At 35.2% G+C, this 23851-nt stretch overlaps 1 protein-coding gene and 1 non-coding gene across 4 annotated transcripts; both read left to right on the top strand.

Moving 5' to 3' along the window:
• The first annotated feature begins 3185 nt into the window (after nt 1-3185).
• LOC117323003 (aprataxin and PNK-like factor) lies at nt 3186-18274 on the top strand. Of its 3 annotated transcripts, none has more exons than XM_033877983.1 (15): nt 3186-3288; nt 4207-4310; nt 4926-4997; nt 7877-8043; nt 8360-8394; nt 8726-8793; nt 9159-9309; nt 9804-9863; nt 10220-10333; nt 10893-11231; nt 11493-11614; nt 12047-12642; nt 14135-14227; nt 14577-14632; nt 16768-18274. In XM_033877983.1, exons 2-15 carry the CDS (start codon nt 4218-4220, stop codon nt 16998-17000), a joined length of 2199 nt encoding a protein of 732 aa, XP_033733874.1. In that variant the 5' UTR covers nt 3186-3288; nt 4207-4217; the 3' UTR covers nt 17001-18274. The 3 variants fall into 3 exon arrangements, with proteins under 3 accessions (XP_033733874.1, XP_033733873.1, XP_033733875.1); XM_033877982.1 differs by having other exon boundaries at nt 11490-11614; XM_033877984.1 differs by lacking the exon at nt 14577-14632 and having other exon boundaries at nt 11490-11614; nt 16768-16987.
• Nucleotides 16325-16396, top strand: Trnas-aga. The gene has a single exon. It is a non-coding gene; the product is annotated as a tRNA-Ser (tRNA).
• Nucleotides 18275-23851: the final 5577 nt, after the last annotated feature.

Below are 23851 nucleotides of genomic sequence, written 5' to 3'. Positions count from 1 at the left end.
AGCTAGAATCGGGCTTCCACTACGATACACAGCGCTCTGACGTGAAATTGATATGATCTCCTAGGTTATATTCCTGGGCGGCGGTAAAGAAAATTTCGTCAGAGGTGAGGGTTGGTGTATTCTTATTTAAGATTTTCACCTCGTCAACTGTCGACATCTATGTACGGAAATGGAAATATCGGGAACAAACTCTTGGGTATCTAATCAGCTGGGTCACGTAAACACAAACTGGTTGGAATGTAGGAATGGTATTATTTAGTGGGATAGCATACATGCATCATATTATCTTTAAAGGGGCATTCCTTCGTTCGGACATCAGAAACGTGAACAATTTCTATTGGTGAAATCTATGTCTGAACGATGATTATATGAGTGTTTGTGCCTACATGTAATGAAATTAACGCCGAAATATATAAGAAAAGACGTATCGCATACAAATACCTTATGTCTTTGCGGTAATCACTAATTAGTGATACTTCGGGTCGAATTAAGAATTTTCAGGATTTAATACTCGAAAAACATTGGTTTATCTTGAGAGTAAAACTGCCTTATTAATGTAAAGATTATAACTTTTACTATTTGGAAAAAATACATATTTTCCAGTTAGTTTAATTTTGACGACCTAAGCTTCATAGGGGCCGCGGTGGCCGAGTGGTTAAGGTGTCCTGACACTTTAACACTAGCCCTCCACCAGTGGTTTTTCTCCGGGTACTCCGGCTTTCCTCCACCTCCAAAACCTGGCACGTCCTTAAATGACCCTGGCTGTTAATAGGACGTTAAACAAAAACAAACCAAACCTAAGCTTCATTCAAACGAAGGAGTGCCCCTTTAACGATATTGATTGGTTTAAAAAATAAACATATTCAAGCATGGGTGTTATTGTGTCTATCAAACACTTGATAATAAAAGGGGAAATAATGATTTGATTAGTGGAGTAGCGAGGACAATGGAAGAAGACGTGATCGCAATCTTTGACAAGAGAACCACACAAATAATCAGGGTTTAGAGAATTATTTACTAGAACTCTCTCCAGAGGAAACTCGGACTATCGGTCAGAATGTCCATGTCTGCAGTCGGAATCAGAGGAGACTCGGGCTATCTGTCAGAATGTCCATGGTATCTGTCAGAATGTCCATGTCTGTAGTCGGGGCCAGAGAAAACTCGGGCTATCTGTCAGAATGTCCATGTCTGTAGTCGGAGCCAGAGGAAACTCGGGCTATCTGTCAGAATGTCCATGTCTGCAGTCGGAGCCAGAGGAAACTCGGACTGTCTGTCAGAATGCCCCTGTCTGTAGTCGGAGCCAGAGGAAACTCGGGCTATCTGTCAGAATGTCCATGTCTGCAGTCGGGATCAGAGGAAACTCGGACTATCTGTCAGAATATTCATGTCTGTAGTCGGGGCCAGAGGAAACTCGGGCTATCTGTCAGAATGTCCATGTCTGCAGTCCGGATCAGAGGAAACTCGGACTATCTGTCAGAATATTCATGTCTGTAGTCGGGATCAGAGGAAACTCGGACTATCTGTCAGAATGTCCATGTCTGTAGTCGGGGCCAGAGGAAACTCGGGCTATCTGTCAGAATGTCCATGTCTGTAGTCGGGGCCAGAGGAAACTCGGACTATCTCTCAGAAATGTTCTACTAATCCGCTCTTCCACCACTTTCGAACTAATAGTAACACCGATTTTGTATCACAAGCACATTAAAGTGGTAAACAAGACATCACAAACTATAAAAAATCGTACTGAAAAAAAATACTGAAAGGGAGAAAGAACCCAACTAAAAAGACTACAAGTAAAACATATGTATTAGATTGCCTTACATATAGAAAATAGAAAACAAAAAGTATAAATTTATGATATGTAAATAATAATAGTTCATACGCCCTGCTTAATATTCAATCCAAGTACACGGCCGAGCACTTGGTCATTTAAATAATCACAAAAAAAAAAAAAAAATCATATGGTGAGATTACTCAACCAAAGCACAAATAACTACATTGAAAAAAAAAAAAAAAAAAAAAAAATCCGAAGAATGAGACAAATGGCTTTAATAGAAACTTACAAAATCATACGCAAGATACATGTACCACACCGCCATATGCCTCCACAACACGTAACATCATACCCAAAACTAGGAAATACGGTTTCAAATGAAACATATTGTCATCATATATATATACTTTAAGTATTAAATCATATGAATTCCACAAGTTCATGAAGACCACTACATATTACATATTGCTTAACATCTTTGAGATACGCATAATACGAATAATTTACCAGAAAAAAAATGAACAAAAACAGATACTTTCAACCACTTTAGATTTCCGCGATATCGTCCTTCTTGTTAATGCTGCCAATTAAGTTTTTTTTTTGGTTTTTGTTTTTGTCCCAGAATTGAAATTGAACCGATTATTAAAGCGCATGCTGCAAAAAAGGCTGTATACATATGAAGGATGTCATAATTAAATATTTCTGCCAAGGCAATATTCGATTTTTGCCTTGGCAAAAATAATTTTGCTTCGATTTTTGCCTTGGCAATAATAATTATGCTTAGGCAAAAATCGAATTTTGCGTAGGCAGAAATATATTTGCCTAGGCAAAAATCGAATTGGCAAAAATATTTAATTATGACATCCTTCTCGCGCCATATTATACAATGTAGTAGAGTCAAAGTGGTTGGGTACCGTAACTAACTTTCACTGCTTTTTAGAGTGTTTTATGTTTGTATAACAATAAGATAAGATAAGTTTATTTCTGGTTCAGGACTTTTAAAGTCCTCTATACCAGACTCAAAATAATACATGAGATTGATATAGTACTTCTGTCCGGTCTACTGTACATTGTTTTTATGATTTAATTGATGCTTTGTAATTAAAGAAAAGTTCTTGGTTTTTCCAGTGATCGTCTAGCTTGTTTTTGAAGGAGTTTACATTTAATGCTGATATAACTGTTCTGGCAATTCATTCCAGATTGACACTGTTCTGCTTGAAAAGTTTTTTTTTCTTAGCGTATTTGTGGATATTTTAATGTACGCTGTATGTTTATGACATGGACAAATGTAGGTCGACTAAATGGCTTCATAACTTATGGTATCTGTTTTACAGTATGCCCGACGATTTTTATATATCTCCTATTCGCGGCGGAAAAGTATTCGCGTTATCGTTCTTTAGAGAAGAACTCTTCTGGCTTGGAGGCAAGAAAAATGCAAGGGAAAACAAGAAACATGCGTTAGAGCCGAGAAGAATTCTGTCTTTGGTCATCATTTTCCATGGTTTGGCAAACAAAATGTAATTGCATTCACGCTATTATATATGCATAATTGTTAAATATTAATTGTTATATTTTCAATGGCCATCGACCCCAGTTTGTTTACACATCGCCTTTTTGTTTACCATCTATCATCACTTTCGGCGTCGGCATTGTCCTTTTCATAATCGGCGCACATCTGCATCCTCATCATAAGATTGTAACGAATCGTACAATCATTATTTCAACGTTGATTTTGATGTGAATTCATTTGTGATGCAATAAAAAGTGCACACAACGGGCGGACTTCAGATAGAAAAGTTTAACTTGCGTTTGAAGTGAAACTGCCTCAAATCTGATAATGTAAAGGAATTTTGCATGAATTTTCTCAAGCAATATTGAAAATCATTAGAATTTAGACCGACGTCGTGTACATTTAAAGAATAAAGGCCTGCATAGCATTGTCTTGCATTCTTGAAAATTATGTCTGCAATGTGGGGTGAGCTTATTTTAACAGTTTAATATTCAATATTATTTTGAATCTTCATATGAGACTAAGATGTATTCAGACAAATAACTTCCAAATACTGCCCAAAATAAGCAAAAATGCTATGAGTTTGCAAATTTTGAGAAGAAAAGATGTCTTATGTTTACTGTTTCTAATTCCGAGAAACCACTTAACCAGCTGATGATCTCTAATTAATCAATGTCATTCACAGATCAATGCTACTTTAACATGGTATATGGTGCAGATAGCTGGTTGATGTTCCACTGATATAATGCTAAGTAATTATGGCTCTCAGATTGATGTTGTCAATTTATTGCTCTCTTGTATTTCCAATTTCAATTTGTTTCTACCTTACAATACATAACACTTAATGGTCATTATCCAACCCAGCTCAACTGGGAAGAACTGTTTCTGAAATATTTTTCCATAAAACATATTTCTGTTTTTTCAGAAAAAATAAACATGTCTGGTATATCACTTATATCATTGGATGGCAGTGATGTGATTGAAGTGCCACTTGCAAAGACAGTGATAGGAAGGGGACCATTCCTACAGGTAAAATTGTCTGTTACAGTTGGCAATCATTATCATTGCAATTTTAACAAAAGTTAAGAGTTGGGAATCGTTTTAGAAATAAATAAGTCATGATTGGTCATAACAATTTCTGATTAATGTTTGATGGTTGATTAATGATCTCTCATGCAAAGAAAGGGAAATATCTGCAAAAACATCACCAAAAATTGGGGAAAAGTGTTTGATAGGTTTTAAGTTATCTACATTGTAGCTATAATATATTTTAGGTGATTTAAGGTTATGGGCAATTTTGTTCAGTTAATCACTTTTCGAGTTGCTGTAAATCTCAATTACTCCTGAAAGTTATAGAGTCAAATCATGATTTATCACAGAAGATCAAGATTGATAAATATAAGTCAGTCAAAGGTAAAATAAATAGCTTTAATCATTGATTAGATTGACTAATCACAACAAAATTGTGCACAAATTTAAAAACAAAAAGAAAAACATATACTACACTACTGTATCTGATATTCTATCAGCAAATACTGTCGAAATTGACACTTCTCTACTTTTACTTATATTGGATGAATTTAAACATGTCGGAAAAAAAATGTTTTTAAAATTAATTTCTGAATCTATCTGTTTAATTTTCAGGTCACTGATAAGAAAGTTTCACGGAACCATGGCATACTGGAAGTGGAAAATGGTGATTTATACCTGACACCAGTAAGTACATTATTTTCTATGTTTATCAAATATCTTGTGTTTAAGCATTCCCATAGCCTTTTGAAGAAAACAAGAAGAAGAAGGGTACCAGATGTTTTCAGGAATTCCTTTCAAACTGTAATGGAAACTTTCATTTAATCTAAAAGATACCCAATTTAAAGATACCCAGTGCAAATCCTATGAGTTTAACTGTTTGTGTAGGTGTGCAGAACTCGAATGCGTTGAACACCTGTGGCCAGGTAAATGGTAAGAGTGACGCTAAGAGTTTGGAGGTCCGAGCTTGAGTCCCGGTCTGGTTGTTGCCTTTTCCCTACCCAGTTAAATTTGACAGCCATCTAAATACTCATGGATGTGGTATATGTTCTTGTGTTTCTGGAATCAAAGACTTTTTTGAGGGTGGAATGAGCGTTGCCTAACTTGACCGGCTGAATTTCAGTGACCAGGCTACATAGCTTAAATGGTTAGAGAGACTGTCTAGAGTTTGGAAGTGCTGGATCAAAGTCCAGGTCTGGTCGTTGTGATTTTCCTCTCCTGTTACTTAGGTATATTAACCCTTACCACGCTTATCACGGCATATGCCGTGCTCACAAAACTGTCCCGTACTGCTAATCACGGCATATGCCGTTTGTTTGTAGCCTCTAGAATGTACCACCTGTTACTGTAGCCCGAGTTTCCTCTGGCCCTGTCACCATGTCTGGTGTAGGGCCAGAGCGCACTACTATATGAAAACGTGGAATTCTCCGACACCGTTTGGTGTCGCTAAGAATCTGGTGCAAATACAATAAAATCGGGAGTGACATAACACCTACCTTACATATATAGAAAAATGAGATATTTATTTACCCCAGAACACCCATTTAGTCCCACATAGGTGTTTTATTCCGTCCGTATAGACCCTCGCTTTACGCTAGTCAAAATTTTATACTTGACTCGACGCCATATTGCAAACTATGTAGGTCGTGGGCGGCCTAATTACCCTGATCAGTGCGCGATGGAGCGAAAAGAAAAAAAAATACAACATTTATTTTTATATATTTTACCGCTTATAGTTTATAAATAATAAATTTTTGAATTGAATATAACAGGTTTTGGGAAATAATAAGCTTAGTTTTCTTAATTTTAACTATGTAAGAAGAAAAACACAATAATTGATATGTGGTCTTTTCGGTCCATTGCGTTCCGATTCGGGTGGTTAGTCGTACTATCACTTACAAAATGGCGGGTCAACAGTATGAAATTTTGACTAGCGTAAAGCGAGGGTCTATACGGACGGAATAAAACACCTATGTGGGACTAAATGGGTGTTCTGGGGTAAATAAATATCTCATTTATCCATATATGTAAGGTAGGTGTTATGTCACTCCCGATTTTATTGTATTTGCACCAGATTCTTAGCGACACCAAACGGTGTCGGAGAATTCCACGTTTTCATATAGTTGTGCGCTCTGGCCCTACATCAGACATGGTGACAGGGCCAGAGGAAACTCGGGCTACTGTTACTGGTAACAGATACCCGGAACACATCTGGATTTATCTCTATCTAATAAAGCATGAATCTGAGTCTAATTTGCGTTTGTTATTTATGAGGGGTTTAAGTAAAACTTTCAAGATAATAACTGATAACAGAGCCGGTGATGAGTGGGCACATTAATATTGTCGCTGCAAAACATGGCGGACTCTTCAGAAGGTTAGGCTGATAACTTTGATGATATTATATGAATATGATAATAAACTCTGATAGAGAATCTGAGGAATTTGAAGGGTTTGATCCCCTCGATGTTGTTAATGCACATTTGGTGGAAGATCGGCAGGTTGAAATGGTCCAATCTGCAAAGGATCGAGACCTTGTCGAGGATAACGAGATGGGGTGGGAAAGGGAAGATCACGTACCGATAACAGCCCCTATCTAGTCATGAATCATAAACATGTGATATACATGGTTGTGTAAATAAGTTCATTATAGAAGATAGAATGAAGTGACCAACTGACTTGTGATAAAATACACAAAAAACAAGGCAATGTACAAGCGTTTATTTCAATTAGTATACCTTTAATTGCAAATTAATTTTACCCGTAAAAAAGGTGCAATTTTAGCAGGTAATATACAACTATCAATGAATTGTGTTAATTTTCAAGAAATATGTTATGACTAATGATATATCCAATAATTAAATTGTTACAAGTTATCTTAAAGTCTACATTTTTTTTCTTACCTGTTAATTAACTTTACCTGCCTGTACAGGTAAAAAGGATTATCTTACCTCATCAAAATTTACACAGGTGGAAAGAGCAGGATCTGATAAACAATTTTCTTACATAAAATTTTCCACTGTGACAACAAATAAAAAAAGTTATTACAGATTGAACATCATACATGACGGATTTAGTACTTAGGCAAAACGAATGCAGCGGCCAGGCATATACTATAGTAATATTGCACAGCGTGGTAAGGGTTAATTTTCGAGGCTGTCCATTTTTCCTGCTGCAGTCTACTATGTGACTTCTAACATTGAACTGAGTGCTGTTTGGTACAGGCCTGGCTCATGTTGTGGTGTTGGGAACAACTTGTTTTACTCTGCTAAACAGAGTTTTAACTTGTTCCAGGTCCTTTTATCTGGGCATTTTCATGTGTATAGAATGTGTTAATTGGCTATCATTTGCATATCAAATCAACTTAAATGTCCTAGTTTTTGAAAAGTTTTTGTTATTCTTTGCAGCTCATAAACCAAGATAATTTTTTTTTAAAGTCATGATTACACCAGATATCCTCTACAACTGGTCACTGCCAGGTACTTATAAGTATATAAGTACAATGCAAGCACAGATCAAATAAAATAATCGTTTGTAATCTACATTCTCTGTGTTGTGTTTCCTTTCAGACACACAGTAATCCATGCTTTTTCAAAAAGAACGGAGCAGGTTCAGCTGTTGCTCTCCCTAAAGACGAGAAGCGATGTCTCCGAGAGGGAGATGTGTTTGGTTTACTGCCGGATAAACTTTTCTTCAAAGTAAAATCAAGCAAAATTACAAATGGAGCAAACAAGGGGTGAGTGTAATGTTTTTATAGCAAAATCAAGCTATCTTAATAATGAGGGCACGTACGGTGGTGTGAGGGCACGTACAGTGGTGTTAGGGCGTGTACGGTGTGGTGAGGGCATGTACAGTGGTGTGAGGGTGCGTACAGTGGTGTGAGGGCACATCATTACCATTTGATTTAATTTAACATTAAATTATTGAATACTTTACACAAATTTTGACATTTGAGTCTTAAGTATGTTATTTAAGGGCATACATAATTTACTGTTATGTAGAATTGTATATATTATAATAAACATATATTACCGTATATGTTTAATTTTCAGTGGCGAAAATGACACGGCAGCTCAAAAGTCAGCAGGTATGTTGATTTTTTTTGGGGAAAAACATGTGTGCTTATAATAAAGAGCATGTGGAATTTGTAAATAATTATGATGGTGGCTTAGTGGTCAAAACAGGAAAACGACAGTTAGACCAGAATAAATAAGATAACTGTTTGTGGATGTTGAGATGTCTTTATTTTCAAATCTATCACCTGGTACATGTCTGCTACAGGCTAATAGAGTTGTGTATGTGTTGGAATACTTTATTTCATGTGTAAAGAAACCTACATGTATAGTTGTGCTATGATTGATATCATGTCATCACATGATCAAATTTTTGTAACACATTATTTCCCAACTAAATTTTAGATTCAGAAAATGAGGAAGAGGAGGATGAGGAAGAGGAAGATGTTGGAAGTCCTGCAAAGAAAGGAAAGGTACCTGTATATGTGATATATTTGCATATAAACTATGTTTAGTATATTTTAGCAAGTCATCGAATGCGATAAAAATCCCCTCAAGTTTACCTGCAGTTGATAAGCCCTGATTCCAACTCATTCAAGTTTTTCTCAGACTTGACCACTATATGAAGTATGATCAAAATCTGTTTCAAAATGAGTTAAATATTAAATTACAATGTGCATGAAATGTTATAAATGATGCCTACGGCTAAAATATGTGTGTTGTTGGTATGAGTTATGGTGGCATGAAAAGAGACAAAAATTATTTTAACGTTACATTATATTTTTTTTAACTGTTTGTGATGTGCGTATTGAACATGATTATGATATTTTGGTTATAGAAGACACAATCTCCTAGTAAGGAAGACATGAGTCTGCCCACTGAAAAGAAGCGAGTACTTCCCAACTGGATGGTACAGATCGCCAAAGTATCTGGCGTTTCTTCTAGTCCAACCAAGAAGGCAACAGCTAAACCAGAGAAGAAAAAACCAGGTAGGATTAAATAGATTACAAAGGAACTTCCGCTTCTTCATTATACCATACCAAAAAATTATTACTTGTTAAAGATTTGACTATGGAATACAAGACGGCCATCAAGCAGTCATATTCTTCACATGTATGGATGGAGTCATGAAGATTCAGTTTTCTATTTCAGGTACTTTGGTGATTATTAATTAAAAAATGCAAGTACTGTTATTGAAAGCAGTTTCCTTTTATGAACAACAACAAACCCCCAAACATCTATTCTGCACAGAGTATAAGTTTTAAACAACAATCAAAACTTGAATCTGGTGTATTAGTGAATTTGAGATGATAATTAAGGCAAGGTTTTCTAGATCCTAAAGTGATACATGTGCTAGAATTAAAAATGGATGGGATCTAAACCTCGAATAAGTTTAAAAAATTGAATCTGAAAAAGAGTCATTTAAAAAATTGGCTTTGTGGTTACTTAGTAAAATGAAATTACTACTGGTTTGTTTTAACAGCAACGCTCAAAAAGGCGGAGTCCGACGAGGAACAAAAATCGCCCAAGAAAAGAGCCAAAGGTAGAAACTAACCAAAATATGTCTAATTAATGTAGCTTGTATGTTTTCCATCAAACATTTACTGTATATTTGGTAATATTTGGGGGAATTAATTTTGGTATATTCAGAATCATAATATTATGTAGTGCAAAAATAAATACTCAGCAAGAATTTATATATTAATTATACTCATAATGTATAGAAGTGTCAAGGCATGGTTATTTGAGATTCAATATTCGCAAATTATTGCTGACTGAGACAATTTCAAAATTTTAACTCCATGAAATTAAGTGAAATTAAAAAAAATGAAAATGAGAATTGATGGTTACCTCTTTGTTTTTGGTACAATATTTCTAATGATATGCATACTTGTATAGTGAATGTAGAAGTAACTAAGAAAAAGAAAGCAGCCAGTGAATCGGAGGTGTCCGAAGAGTCTGAGGAGGAGTCCGAAGAGGAGTACAAACCCAAACCGCGTGGTCGGGGCAAAGGTATTGTTTAGGAAGTAGTGATGTAACAGTCTGTTCAAACCCAAACCGCGTGGTCGGGGCAAAGGTATTGTTTAGGAAGTAGTGATGTAACAGTCTGTTCAAACCCAAACCGCGTGGTCGGGGCAAAGGTATTGTTTAGGAAGTAGTGATGTAACAGTCTGTATTCTAGGACACTGTGGAAATGTTAATGTACAATTATCTACCTGTTTTCAGGTGAATATGATGATTTATTGACCCAGTGGTATATCCTGACGTGTGAAAGTTCATTGTTTTGTACTATATTTAGGTACAAGCTTGTGCTGTTGTTATATCAGTCTGTGGTGCTGATTTGGGGAGCTACTGTTTAGAATTGGTCATTGAGGAAAAAACATCATAATTGATTTTATCCTGCAGAAATACTTCTGTCTGTATATTTTTGCTGTACAGCGATAAGAAATCCCAGTCATTTGCAAAAATGTGTTTTTGTTGTTATTTATCCTTTGTCAAAATATAGCTTATATCTTAAGACACTGCTCATGTATTTTCTTATTTATATGTATGTGCTTTATTTTCTTATAAGCTACTCCAAAAAAGAGGAAGAAAGATGAGGATGATGATGAGGAAGAAGAAGATGATGATGAAGAAGAGGTGGAATATAAACCTAGAAATACTGGCAGAGGACGAGGGAGGAAACCTGTGGTAAAATCTCCACCTAAACGGGTGAAAAAGCAGAGTGATGACTCATCCGAGGAGGAAATGTCGGAAGAGGAGTCACCAAAGAAATCAAAACGGAAAGATGAATCTGAAGAAGAAGAAGTAAAGAAAAAGCCCTTTAAGCGAGTAAGACGAGTGCGGGATTGGAATACACCTTCCACGAGTCGTCCAGCCAGGTCAGCTGCGACAAAGAGGGGCAGTTATGGTGTGTATATTTAAGAATCGCTAACCTTACCTGAACTTGATTGAAATGCATATTCTTAAAACTATTGCTGTGATTTTGGTACAATATCAATGACTCCGACAGTCAATCGGCTGTGAAAAAACAATGCCAAATGCTTTGTCAAACCAGTTAATGCGATGCTATATATCTACTAGTAATCATTAGATCATTAAGTCCCAAGTTATGTATGGTATGCAGTACAGGCCCAATGGGCCTTTTTTCTTTGTCCTTTTTTTGCAGTAGATGAATTTGTTGCACCAGATGACTTGTCAGACGAGGAAGAGGATATGTCGGACGCCAAGGATAGCGACTTTGTACTAGATGATGATGACTCTGGCAGCGATTGGGAGGCTTCAAATAGAAAAGTAAATGTACAGTCCGACAGAAAAGAAATATTATTTTGTTTTCTTAGTTAGTAGGAGGCATCCATGAAATAGGAAGGTTTCATTTGTGGCAAGACAAAAAGATTTGAAATATTACTACATAGTTTCATTTTTGAAGAATTGAAGGTGTTTGGGGTCTAAGATTGATTATATTTTAGTCATAAATATTCTATAAAGTAATTGTTTTGGTCTTGATTTGAATGACTTTCAGTTGCGCAACAAAACAAACAACAATTTTCTAAGGAACACAATATTATAGTCAATTTCAAGAAAGAGTGTTTGAAGTCAGTCTTTTTTTTTCTTGAAAATTAATCCACTTTTAAGTCTAAAAGCATATATTTCACATATACTCTGGCTAACATGTTTGAAAATGTGCAGCTTAACTTGAATGTTGGAGGAATTATTTTGTTTTAGTCAAAAAAGACGCCAAAGAAATCACCTGGTCGGAAGAGAGGGCGTCGGAGACGCGGATCGGATAGTGATTCTGACGAAAGTTACGTTCCCCGTGTTAGTAAACGGCGAGCAAGTGCTGCAGCAACGAGGAAGTTCAAAGACATTGATGACGAGGATTCAGAAGAGGAATATAAACCTAGACCATCAGCACGACGAGGCAGAGGGCGTCGAAAGAAAGAAAGCAGCGAGGATGAGGATTCTGAGGAAGATTACAGAAAAAAGAAGGGACGACCAAAGAAAAAGAAGAGTGAAAGTGAGAGTGAAGAAGAGGAGGAGGAGGATGAATCTGAAGAGGAAAAACCCAAGGCTCAGAAAGGAAAGAAAAAGGGAAAGGACGAAGATAGTGACGAGTCTGAAAGTGAGGAGGAGAAGAAGAAACCTTCAAAGGCAGCAGTAAAACCACAACCGAAGACAGTAGCCAAGCCTGCAGCTAAACCTGTGGCAAAGCCGGAGGCAAAGAAAGACAGTGAGGAGGAGGAAGAGGAGGAGGAGGAGGAAGATGATACTCCGAAAGTGAAAAAGAGAAAGAAATGCATGTTTGGAAAGAAGTGTTACAGGTAATATGTGTACTGTTAATTAGCAGAGCGGCGTCCGTATTACTGCTGTTTTCATGTTTGAACTGTTACAATCTATTGTACTGCTTCCCCAGTTTAATTCTAGGATTGTGTTTGACCCATTTTCCAATTATTCTCTTCATTGCGGAAGCTGTTATCCTTTTCAACCGCAGTCGATTCACATTGGAAGCCATTTTTGTTTTCAGGTGTTTTAGTGTGTTGTGCGCATGCGTGTTATCGTATATGTCACAAAATTTGCATATTCAGACTATTGATCAACGAATTGTGATAACCTTTTTATAATTAATAATTGATGTTTTTTATATACATATATCATCAAATTCGAATGGTTATTGTTCATAAGGATATTTTTTTTAAAGATATACCCAATAATATGAAAAAATACAAAATAAAGTTATATTAATCATGCTTGTTGGCCCGGATAGAAGGGTGCAAGGGGTCTTACTGTAGGAGGAAACCGGAGTACCCAGGGAAAACCCACGTGATCCGGCAGGTGACCGCATACTTTTTCACGTGCGATCAGGGAATCAAACCCCTGTCGTCTCGGTGAAAGGCAAGTGTGTTACCACTGTGCCACCCGACCAGATCTTGTTAGAAGGGAAGGGAGATTAACGAAGTATAATATTTGTGTTTAAAGGAAGGAACAAGAATTATAATATTCGTGTTTAAAGGAAGGAACAATACCACTGAAGACAATTAAAATGTTCAAAATTAAAATGAAATGGAAAGTCAGTTTGTAATTGTAAAAAATGTTAATGCAGGTACACTGTAAGTTTGGTCTGACAACTGAAAAATGTGAAATAGTATTTAGTCCGTAACAACACCACATGTCTCTGGAATCCATACTTGAGGTTTATTACTTCACATGATTTTCCAAATAGATCTTACATGCATGTTTCATCCTTCTACAACATTCAGTGTGTTAGGAAATTACTGTTATAATACTGATATACAATAACATGGACTTGCATATCACATGACATTGCATTCGTTGATCATAATTATTGATAAAGACAAAATGTTAAGGAAACATTTAATAATGTAATGTACATGCTATGTCTGGAAGAAAATGAAAAATAAATTCAAAGGGAAAAAAATTATCAAAAGTTGGATACTCTGTCTACATGGGCTTGAAATGTTTTAATTAATGAGCTAGAATGAAAATTTACCCCAGGGTTAGACCCCCAGATCACTTACCCCAGGGTCTGACCTCTAGATTACTTATTACTGGCAATATTTGATCTAGGGGTTGGACCTTCGAGTAGATTTTCATTCTGGGTCATAGAAACGTGTCAAGTCCCTGTGTCTCTGACCTACATTTCGATCTTTGACACATATAAAAAATGACATATTTGTTGGTGAACTCTAATTTGCTAAGTTGTCTTTTTATCTAACAATAAAATAGTTATGTTTTCTTATACTGCTTGGTGTAATTTTAATTGAATGTTTGCTAAATAACTGATTTTTTTTGTAGAAAAAACTCGGTTCACTTCGCTGACTTTTGCCACCCGGGAGATGAAACATATGATGAGGAGGACAGCGAAATGTCGGATGATATGCTTGCCAAGTATGTATACCTAACCTCTGCTAATGGCACTCTAGTGACATAAGTTAATGACACATTCCTTACTCCAAATTTTTTGGGAAATAAATTAAAAAAAAAAATAGTGAAAAGTCAGATGCAAAACTTTTCATTCTTTTCATGGTGTTGTGAACAAGATTTTCCTGGACAGAGATTTTTACAACTTTTTTTTTTTTTTTTCTACATTTCTTTTTTGTGATATAAGGGTATGTAGAGAGCACTTTTTCACTGAATAAATAGCTTATCTCATTTTTGGAACTTAGAACTCCATCTGTTTTTTCCATATAAGGTTTTCACTTCGGTACTGCAATAACGTTTCTATTTTTCGTTCTAGAAAATATGCTAAATACAAGGACAATATGAAAGAAAAGGCAGGACTAAATAGAAAAAGTGAGTACAGTATAAACCAGTTGTGAATGTAAACTCCACACTACCCACCCATTTAACTTTCATTTTACATATACAATGTATGAAGTTAGAGTGAAGTACTGGATCTATGCATTTTTCAGTGAGATCTGTGATAGTCATGACGATGATGACTCGCTTCCATGTACATTATGTGTGTGTGAAAGTGTAAAATGTGTGCTGATCTTCATGTCATTTAAAAAAAAAAATGAAAAAAAAATATTCATAAAAAATCTTTTATTTTTTAATAGCTTGAAATTGTAAATATTGCAATATTCCAAAGTTATCATGTTAATATTTTATCTGTTTTATGAAATCAAGTTTAGTTTTTCTCACTTTGTCATGTATTTTGTAAAAACAAATTATATAGATACCGGTAACCTATTTTTGTGACTACATGCATTCTCAACAGGATCGTTGTGCCTTATGTTTCAAATATTTTCTTAGGATTTATGTCCCTTCTCTTGTCATGAAGTTTTGTACTTATAAACAATTGGTCCTTTTCCTATTAAAAAGTAGTTGTGCTTTAATTTCTTTTTTTATTATTGAATTTTATGGAAAACCCTTTGAGGATATCCTGAGTTTTCACATTCCCTCCAATTAGTAAAGTGAGATTACTCCAGTGTGTAAAGTGAGGCCACTCAAGTGTGTACAAGTGGCTGTCCATAGCACAAAGCTTGTAAACAGGATATATCGTTCAGTATCCCACACCAGTTTAGTTCATATTCACATCTTATTAAACTGTATCTTAACATTAAGCTCTATATATACCTGGTTTGATTTTTATCAGACAAGATTAAGGACCAAAAGAATAAACATCTTTCCTCTTCTGACCCTTAAACTGCATGCATCATCATTTTTTTTTTTTTATCTTTTTCCAGGTAATCACTATTTATGTATAAAATAATTGTTAATATTTGATTACCACACAGTTCTCATTTTTAGTATAAAATCTTTTCAATTTAAATATCTTTTCTCCACATGGAAAAATTAATTTCTTATTTTTAATATCCTGATTTAAAATCAAGGAAAGGAAATTTTAACAATAGAGAAGTTTCCGTTGTTGCAGTATTTTAGTGTTAGTTCTGCCAATTGAAAGTGACACATTGATTTTCAACTTTAAGGAGACTGTGTTGTTTCTATGAGAATATATTTGTTTTATGATAACACTATCTTTTAAATGGTTGTGATAACTTGTGTGTGGTATTTAGACTGTCTGAGATGATGCCCGTTAAGGAGGGATACATGCATTGTTTGTGCAATTTGAAGATATATTGTTAAATTTGTACCATGATGGTTTTCAAAGGAAAAATAATTCTGAGTCACGGGGGTCACACTTATCGACCAGCAAACTCTAAATATCTTGTGTACCACAAGTATTAACAGGGATGTATAATATATTGATGTACTATGTATTTATATACATCTCTGATGTTGCTCACAGATTCAGTAAAAGTGGCACTGTGATTATATTGTGGTGACTAAAAAATTATGTGTTTTGCTGTTAATATCTTGTTGAATAATTTACCAAAAAAATTAAGTTCATATACACCCTGGATTGCGCTCAGAAATCAATGCCATGATGTCTTTTGAGGGATTTGCAGAAAATTTGTTTTATAAAAATCAAAAAAGTTTCTATTACATTTGAAGCGTAACTGGACTTGGTCAATCATCGGCGACCAGGTAGCTCAGTGGTAGAGTGTCCGTCTAGAGTTCGGAGGGTCCTGGGTTCGAACCCCGGTCTGGCTGCTACAGTTTCTCCTTCTCCTGTTACATAATTTGCGAGTTTGCCTATCCTTGTTTAAAGCATTAGGAGTATGCTTAGCAAGAGGATATCCGAACTTGTGGTCTTCGGGGGCAAAGACTTGAAAAAAGGAGGGAGGAATGTAGTGGAACTGGACTTGATTGATCATCGGCGACCAGGTAGCTCTGTGGTAGAGTGTCTGTCTAGAGTTTGGAGGGTCCTGGGTTCGAACCCCGGTCTGGCTGCTACATTTTCTCCTTCTGTTACACATTTGTATGTTTGAAAACTTATAATTGTTTATAGTGCATAGTTCATAGTTCATAGTAAAATAAAATTGCCAGTGGTATAATCATTAACTTGTTATATCTATTTCCAGGTAGAAAGACGGATTCCTTGGACGATGATGACGGTCTTCCGAATACATACGATTATAAGGATTCTTTTATCGACGACGACGCACGCTCCTCAGAAGATAGTGACGAGTCCGATCCGAATCCTGGAGATTCCGATTCAGATTTTGACCCGGAAAATTCAGAAGATATCCGCAAACTTGTTAAAGATGCCAAAGGATTTATCAAAAATAAGAAAATACAGAATGCTAAGTCTTAATGAAGTCAAAAATCTGGACATGTTTTAGTATAACCAACTGGTGTGTTTAAAATTCAGATAGTTTTAACGAAGTATGGTTAATCATCCACATAACTGTACATGTTAAAATAGACAGACCTCCCATGGAAAACTTTGGTCATATTGGCGTTAAATCATCATATATACAGGGGAATTCATTATGTCCTTCACAGACTGGAAAAGAAATCAGTATTTTTCACTTGATGATTTTTTATATCATTTTAAATCTGCAAGAATGAAAAGATTTGCCAGTGTTTTTGTGGTGATAGAGAAAATGTCTGAAGTTTTAAACTCTCTGGGTAGTGCTGAATGAAGTTTTAAACCCGCTGGGAAGTGCTGAAGAGTTTGTTATGAAGTATTAGAATTATTTTTGGTAAGCTGGTAATGTCGAGATACTCAAAATCTTGATATACTGCCGTTCTTTGCACTGTTTTGATGTTATAAAGGGATTGTAGATCAATCAAGACATTTTAATGGAAATTGTTTTTATGAACAATAAATAAGGGTGAAAACGGCATTATATGATAGTTAGGGAGGACATGATCGGCGGTACCATATGCAACTGGTTATTTTTCTTAGGTCAAAATTTTCACAACCTCTACTCAAAATGAGAAATTTTTCTTATCGTATAGAAATAACCAGCTATGTTGAAGCTCTGAGTAAACCTGAGGACACGCAAGCATTGATCTACCAGCAGAAAGATGGGAATGCTTGTTAGATGTAAAACAATTGTACAAAAAAAGGACTATCATAAATAATCATTTTGTTTCAGAGTAAATGTTGCCAATGTCTTGTCCTAGAATCTGTCGTCTCACTATTAACAACAGCTTAGTTGTTTTTAATTTGTAAATCTTCTAGGGAAGGCTTATTGTATGAAATCTTGTGGTTTTGTGGAGATTTTTTTGTATGGAGAATGATGTATTGTGTTTGTAAATCTATTTTCATTTCATATGAGTAGTTGCTTGGAGCTATGAAAATATTATGTATATTACATATATCAGCATTGATTCAAGGGAAACTGTAAAATCTGCTAAGCTTCATTAAATATTTTCTTAATGTTTTTGTTTAAATAGTAATTCATATATTTCACATGAAAACTTGTGACACAATTAAAGATATCATACTTTTTTTTAATGGGACATTTACAGAAATTTAGGGAAAATTGTATTTTTTTTAAATTCATTTTCTAGTGATTCTCATAAAAAAATGGCATTTGAATGTATTGGTATTGGGTATTACTGGAGGGATGGAGGGAGGGGGGGGGGGGGGGGGGGGGGGGGTTCAGAAATAATTCTTCACATTCGTATCTAGAGGAAAAGAGTTAATGCAGGTGAAAAGGTTTGCAGGCCATGTGAAAGAATTATTTCATTTTTTTTTTTTTTATTTCTCTGTTACTTTTGTTTCATGGATATATAGCTGTAATAAGCTTGTTTGTGTATTTTTTTTATTTGCATCTGCACAACAACTGAATTTTATATAAAACCTAGATTTTACATGTTTTGAAATAATGTAATTAATAAATGTTTATCCCAGCATTAAATCTAACAACAGAAAATACAAGAGATAAACAATGTTGGGATATTGATTTAGAATTCAACAATTGAAGATATTTTCTTTGGGTGTTGAATAATCATCAAGAAAAAATTCTTAAAAATATAAAATATCATTAAGTTGATATATCCATTTTAATATTAACATTATCACCTCATTGTATTACAAAAGTCCAGTTTCTCGCCTGAATATTTCATTAATGTGTATAGGCTGATGAAGCGTTCTTGGTGAAGATAAATACATTGTACATGCAGAATAGTGTAAATTCAAAAATGGAGTCATCAAAATCTTAGAAATAGTTTTAAAGCCATTGAACATAGATTATTGTAAGAAAGTTAAGTACACGTGTATTGTGTTTTCGTTCTCATATTTATGCAAATTGTTAAAGACATTTTTTTCAACTTTAAATATGGTATTGGTTTTGATGTTAGTTCTGATATAAGATTAAGATTTGGGCTGTATTATTGGTCAAACACAGTATTTAAGTAATAATTTTAATCCTATTTATTTGAAAAATAATCAGTTCTAGAAGACATTTGACTGAACAAATATAGTAATGGATACCAAGAGAGCCACCTCAAATTTGATAATGTTTCTAGAATAAATAAAGTCTTTAATCTCATGTCGATTTAATTAATATGTATTTTTCTCCTAGCATCAGCTTTGATGTTACTCTCAAATCTGTTTTTACTGAATTAATATTAGAATGGTGAATTCATGATTTGAAATTGAATACTTTAAATGTGGTTATTTAGGCAGCGTATTAATATTGCGGTTTTAATAGGAAAACTAGACATGTGGAGTTATTACTGCACTTTTGCATCTATTTTATAAATACCACATACATCACAAAATAATTTGCATGAGGAAATGTTTTGCGGCTGAAAGGCCTTTGCGTATTGAGTGTAAATTTCCGCCTTGCGTAAATTCCAGGTTTACGGTAACTGTGGTATTAGATAGAGGAAATGTGACGGCTATAATGATAGAATTATTGTTGAAATGATTTTGTAAAGTAAATGTGTCTTTATATTATTGTTTAGATACTGATGGTGAGGCTGTACGCAATTATTTTCAGTTTTGTTGTATCTGGTACATACATTGTATCTATTTGTTATTCAATTTTGACTGAAAAGTAGGATTAATTATAGATTCAGTGCAAATTGGCTGGCCATTTTGTTATAGTCTGATCTAAATTAATAACCTTTTTGTCAACCTTAATTGTTTTGTTTTTTTTTGCAAAATACAAGATTAAGATAAAGGTAGGGAAAGGGATTAAAAAAGACTGCTATTGTACAAGTTATACGTCTGCATCCTGACAAAAAATTTCAAACTTGAAATTTTGAATCAGGCTAGCTAGCAAAATATTATCAAAGAGTCTATCATGTTTAATAAATTTATAAACACTGTACATAAAAAATACATCCCCATTAAAATTGATGCATATTCAACATTTTGTTCAGTGTACAACCCACCCTCTTGGCAGCCCTTTTGGCCTCTTGCAGAGGCCTATAATGTTGTATTGTAAGCCCTTTACATTGTATATTGTTCTGCTTCAACATGTATTATCAACATAAGTTGAGTCGTAGAATTAACTGAAATATTTTAACATGTTTTGTATAGGTTCCTTAATATTGAAGACCTTTTTGATTTTAAAATCAAATTCACAAGAAAAGTAGATATTAAATTTTTCTTCAGTAAGGGTTAATAAATTTGGAAAAATGAAAAAATTAAAATGAATGACAGCTCATTTTCTTCACCAAGATGGGGCTTTTTAGTGATGTACTTGGCAAGATCATTTTTTTTTTATTTGATAAAACTGGAAATAAAAAGTCTGTTTTTCCTGGAATGCATAAACTTATAACAGGATGCTACCTGGGTATGTTGTTACAATTTTTCCTCTGATTTTTCCTGACCAAAAACTTAATCTTTTCACTTTCCTGGTTGTATAAGTTTACAATTGCAAATATTGATTATAAGATTTGTCATCAAATGTCTGCAAACTTGAAAATTTCCTTGTTGGTAATTATGTAAACCATTATAAGAATTATGATTGTACACTGCCATGTTTTATATTCATCTTGTTTATTACATTTTAATAGACGAGAAACCACTTCAGCCATGGAGTCAGTTCTAACACACATTGGGTTTTAGGATTACAATTCAGAATTCACTCGCGGCCTCTAAATCGATCTAATCTTGGAGTCTTTGTTCACAAAGAACTAATTTAATCTGGAATCTATTTTTTGAAATGTGTTCACAAATAGACTTTGTTCTTTTCATTATTTCAACCCCGCCTATGTATTGTACAAGATTTTAAGAATAATTCTTAGGACTTTTCCAGTAAAACATCTACCTCACCCCAGCACTCCAGATTTGGTTAAGGGGTACCACCAATAGAATTTATTTAATAAATTACATAGAAGTAATAGGAAGGCAATCCAACCATGTATATAGAAGTGATTTATTGTGGAGTCCTGGGGTCAGGTAGATATTTTAGTGTATCTTGAAAATACATGTACTGTTCTAATTAATTTCTGAAAATGCTACACTGAAAATTTCAGTAATGATTTTTGTGGGGTTGGATAGAAAGACATACTGATGGTTATAAAGATGCATTCAGATGACTTAACAAGCTCAATTGAAGGTGATTTAAGTTAGATTTCATGAACATTTGACACCCACGGTATTCTCTTTACCCTAATTTGAAGACTGGGCATGTAAACCAGTCTCTAAATGTTTTCTTTTTTTTGTTGTTGTTGTTTTTCTTTCTACAGATTACATATGATAAAATATCTTCTTCAGATCATATATAGTTTCTGTATCCGTAACAGCTGTTACATGTTTTATATACAATGCTGAAAATTACGCAGCACAGCAGATCTTTATGTAAATATCTTTTGGATCCCACGGGACGGATTCCAATGGGACATCATAATCAGAAGGTTCCTAATGGTCTCTAGTAATCTGAAGGTTTCTGATGATTTAAATGTCATTAAAATTTTTATATTGGCCGTTACAACATGAGAAACCTTGGATAAGGTCTCTTGCTGCCTCACAAAGATGGACTTTTTGCAGTTAAGACCGACTCGTATCCTATGTATATAATGAGGAGCTAGGCTTCAAACATGCATGGATGTTTATTAAAACATATGCCAATATCTAAATGGTTGTGATTTGTTTATTGTAGAAATTTTCTGTCTCTCAATATTGTGAATGTACATATTTTAGCAGTAATGTTATTTTAGCGTTTTGGTGAAGAAATTAGCATTCTGCTAAATTATGATTATGCCAATGATAGAGTCTTAAAATATTGTTTTATACAATTGAGTGGTTACGCCAATATATCATTCTGCTATTGATCTGTTAAAATTTAGTTAAAGGCTAGAATTTAATTGAAGTGACTTTCCACATAATTCATGTCTGTCTCACAGGATACTGAAATGTTCAGGTGGTGTTTTTTTTCAGAGATACTGCACAAATCTTACCAGATTTCATTTTGGGCTTGATGAGGAAGCAGTCTTCAATTTCATGATCAAAGAATAAACAATATGAAATAATTTCTATTTGAATCAAAAGCAGATGCGGTGTTAGTAAGGTCAAGGTCACTGATTCAAAGGTCAAGGTTTAATATTTTGTGTCTAAAAACTAAATAAATTCCAATTTGATTCAAATCTTATTCAAGTAACGTAATTGAAAGTTTAGGTCAAATCTGTTTTGTAGAGCTCACTGTGCTTAGAGTGAACAATGCAGTTCAAGTAATATACTGAAACGAAAAAGAAACGCAACATGGAAAATTGTGATTAATTTTGTATTAAATATACATATCTGTATAAAAATCGCGGAAATAAACATGCACCCTGCCTAACACCCATACCAATCTTCAAAATCACCCAAGTGTGACTAGAGACCTATGCACTTCCGGCGCGGTAAAAACATCAAAAACCGTGCCTGTACAAACATATGCGTTCTTTTTTCATTCAAACCAGTATCAATTCATCACTAACATTGAGCCACATCATCGCCAATACTTTTGCAAACAATAATTCCTTTTACAATTATGCCACGGTTATCAAAGGTTGATAGAGGACGTGCTATAGCGATGCTTCTGGCAGGGAACACGCAACTTCACGTCGCTCGACAATTCAGAGTTCACAAATCGACTATTAGTCGATTAGTTTCACGTCTTAACGCAACAGGAAGAGTCGATGACCAGCCGAGATCAGGACGTCCACGCGTAACGTCGCGACGTCAAGACCGGGTTCTTAGGTTGGCACACCTGCGTAACAGGAGATTAACGGCCGCTGAAACGGCAAGGAATACGATTGGTAATCATAACCGTCGAATTCATCCCCAAACAGTGATCAACAGACTGCGTGAGGCTAATTTGCGTGCAAGGCGACAGTACGTTGGTTTACCACTAACACCGCAACGTCGAGCACGTCGTATGCAATGGGCAACGGCACATATGCCCAGACGTTTTCCTATGAGACGTTGGAGGTCTATGCTCTTCACCGATGAATCTCGATTCACGTTATTTCGAGCAGATGGCCGTCAACGTGTGTACCGCCGTCGAGGCGAACGTTTTGCTGACGCCTGTGTTTTGGAACACGACCGATTTGGGGGTGGATCAGTTATGGTTTGGGCGGGAATCTCCCATGGTTTGAAGACGCCTTTGGTGATAGTCAATGGGAATTTAACGGCCGTACGCTATCGGGATGAGATCCTTAGGCCCCATGTTGTGCCGTTTGTTAGGCAGCATCATCTAACCTTTCAGCAAGATAACGCGAGACCACACGTTGCAAGAGTCTGTAGAGACTTTCTTGCGACACAGAACATTGTTCCTATAGATTGGCCTCCATATAGCCCCGACCTGTCCCCAATCGAGCATTTGTGGGATGAATTAGACAGAAGAATTCGAAATCGCCGTAACCCCCCAAATACCCTCCCTCAGTTAGCAAATGCACTCGTCCAAGAATGGAATAACATAGAGGTGATTAAAGTATGTGTGTCTGGTGTCCATCAAATACTTTTCTTTGAAACTTTCTTTAAACCATTTAGGGTAGGAGCATGTGAAGCCTGACAAAGTTGGCTTTTATTGTAAGTTAGTCTGAGATAGAAGACCTAAGTATATGTTTGTCAATACATGTACATTTGTATTCAAGGTTATAGGGTCAAATTTATTTGTTTTGACAAAGGTAATGAAGTCTTATAATTGAATAGCAACGACTAGCCGAATCACAATAGTGCTTAGCTCTGCTTGATGAAATTAGTGGCAAACTGAT

The sequence above is a fragment of the Pecten maximus genome, chromosome 3 (assembly GCF_902652985.1).
Source record: "Pecten maximus chromosome 3, xPecMax1.1, whole genome shotgun sequence".
Taxonomy (NCBI): Eukaryota; Metazoa; Mollusca; class Bivalvia; order Pectinida; family Pectinidae; genus Pecten; species Pecten maximus.
Note: the sequence above shows the minus strand (reverse complement) of the source record. Positions and strands in the feature narration are given on the sequence as shown.